The sequence below is a fragment of the Nanorana parkeri genome, unplaced genomic scaffold, assembly GCF_000935625.1.
Source record: "Nanorana parkeri isolate BGI_ZX_2015 unplaced genomic scaffold, ASM93562v1 scaffold5326, whole genome shotgun sequence".
Classification (NCBI taxonomy): Eukaryota; Metazoa; Chordata; class Amphibia; order Anura; family Dicroglossidae; genus Nanorana; species Nanorana parkeri.
In genome coordinates this window covers 2,041-2,364 of record NW_017311586.1, presented here as the reverse complement: position 1 = coordinate 2,364, position 324 = coordinate 2,041, and the positions used below count along the sequence as shown (strand labels likewise).

General features: G+C 56.8%; 1 protein-coding gene across 1 annotated transcript in view; it reads right to left on the bottom strand.

Annotated features, from left to right (window-relative positions):
* Positions 1–324, bottom strand: part of PREB (prolactin regulatory element binding) — a gene marked incomplete at its 3' end in the record, with an annotated part of 4,612 nt that overhangs the window by 3,106 nt on the left and 1,182 nt on the right. The window contains exon 2 of the mRNA XM_018575895.1: positions 83–271. Coding sequence (XP_018431397.1) covers positions 83–233 — 151 coding nt within the window. The remainder of the gene's footprint in view (positions 1–82; positions 272–324) is intronic.

The following is a 324-nucleotide window of genomic DNA, read 5'->3' as shown; positions in this document are numbered from 1 at the left end:
AGAGGGAGGACGATGATGGTACCCGGACAGGAAGTGGGGTCTCTATACTGGACAGGAAGTGGGGTCTCTATACTACATTGGATTGGATTGACACTCACCAGGGCATTCTTGATGCCGGTCTTCGAGGCTCCGCCTCCTCCACCGATGATGACTGTCCCATCCTCCCGGTGAAAGCGGACAGTGTAGAGGGGGAAGGGAGCGTAGTACAGATCGGGGTGCCGGCGTCTGCCCATTTGGGGGTCTCAGAGCTCAAGCACGGGGAGAAGGCGACCTGGAAACAGAGAGATTCAACAGATGATACAACGGAGGTCTCAGCCCCCCAAA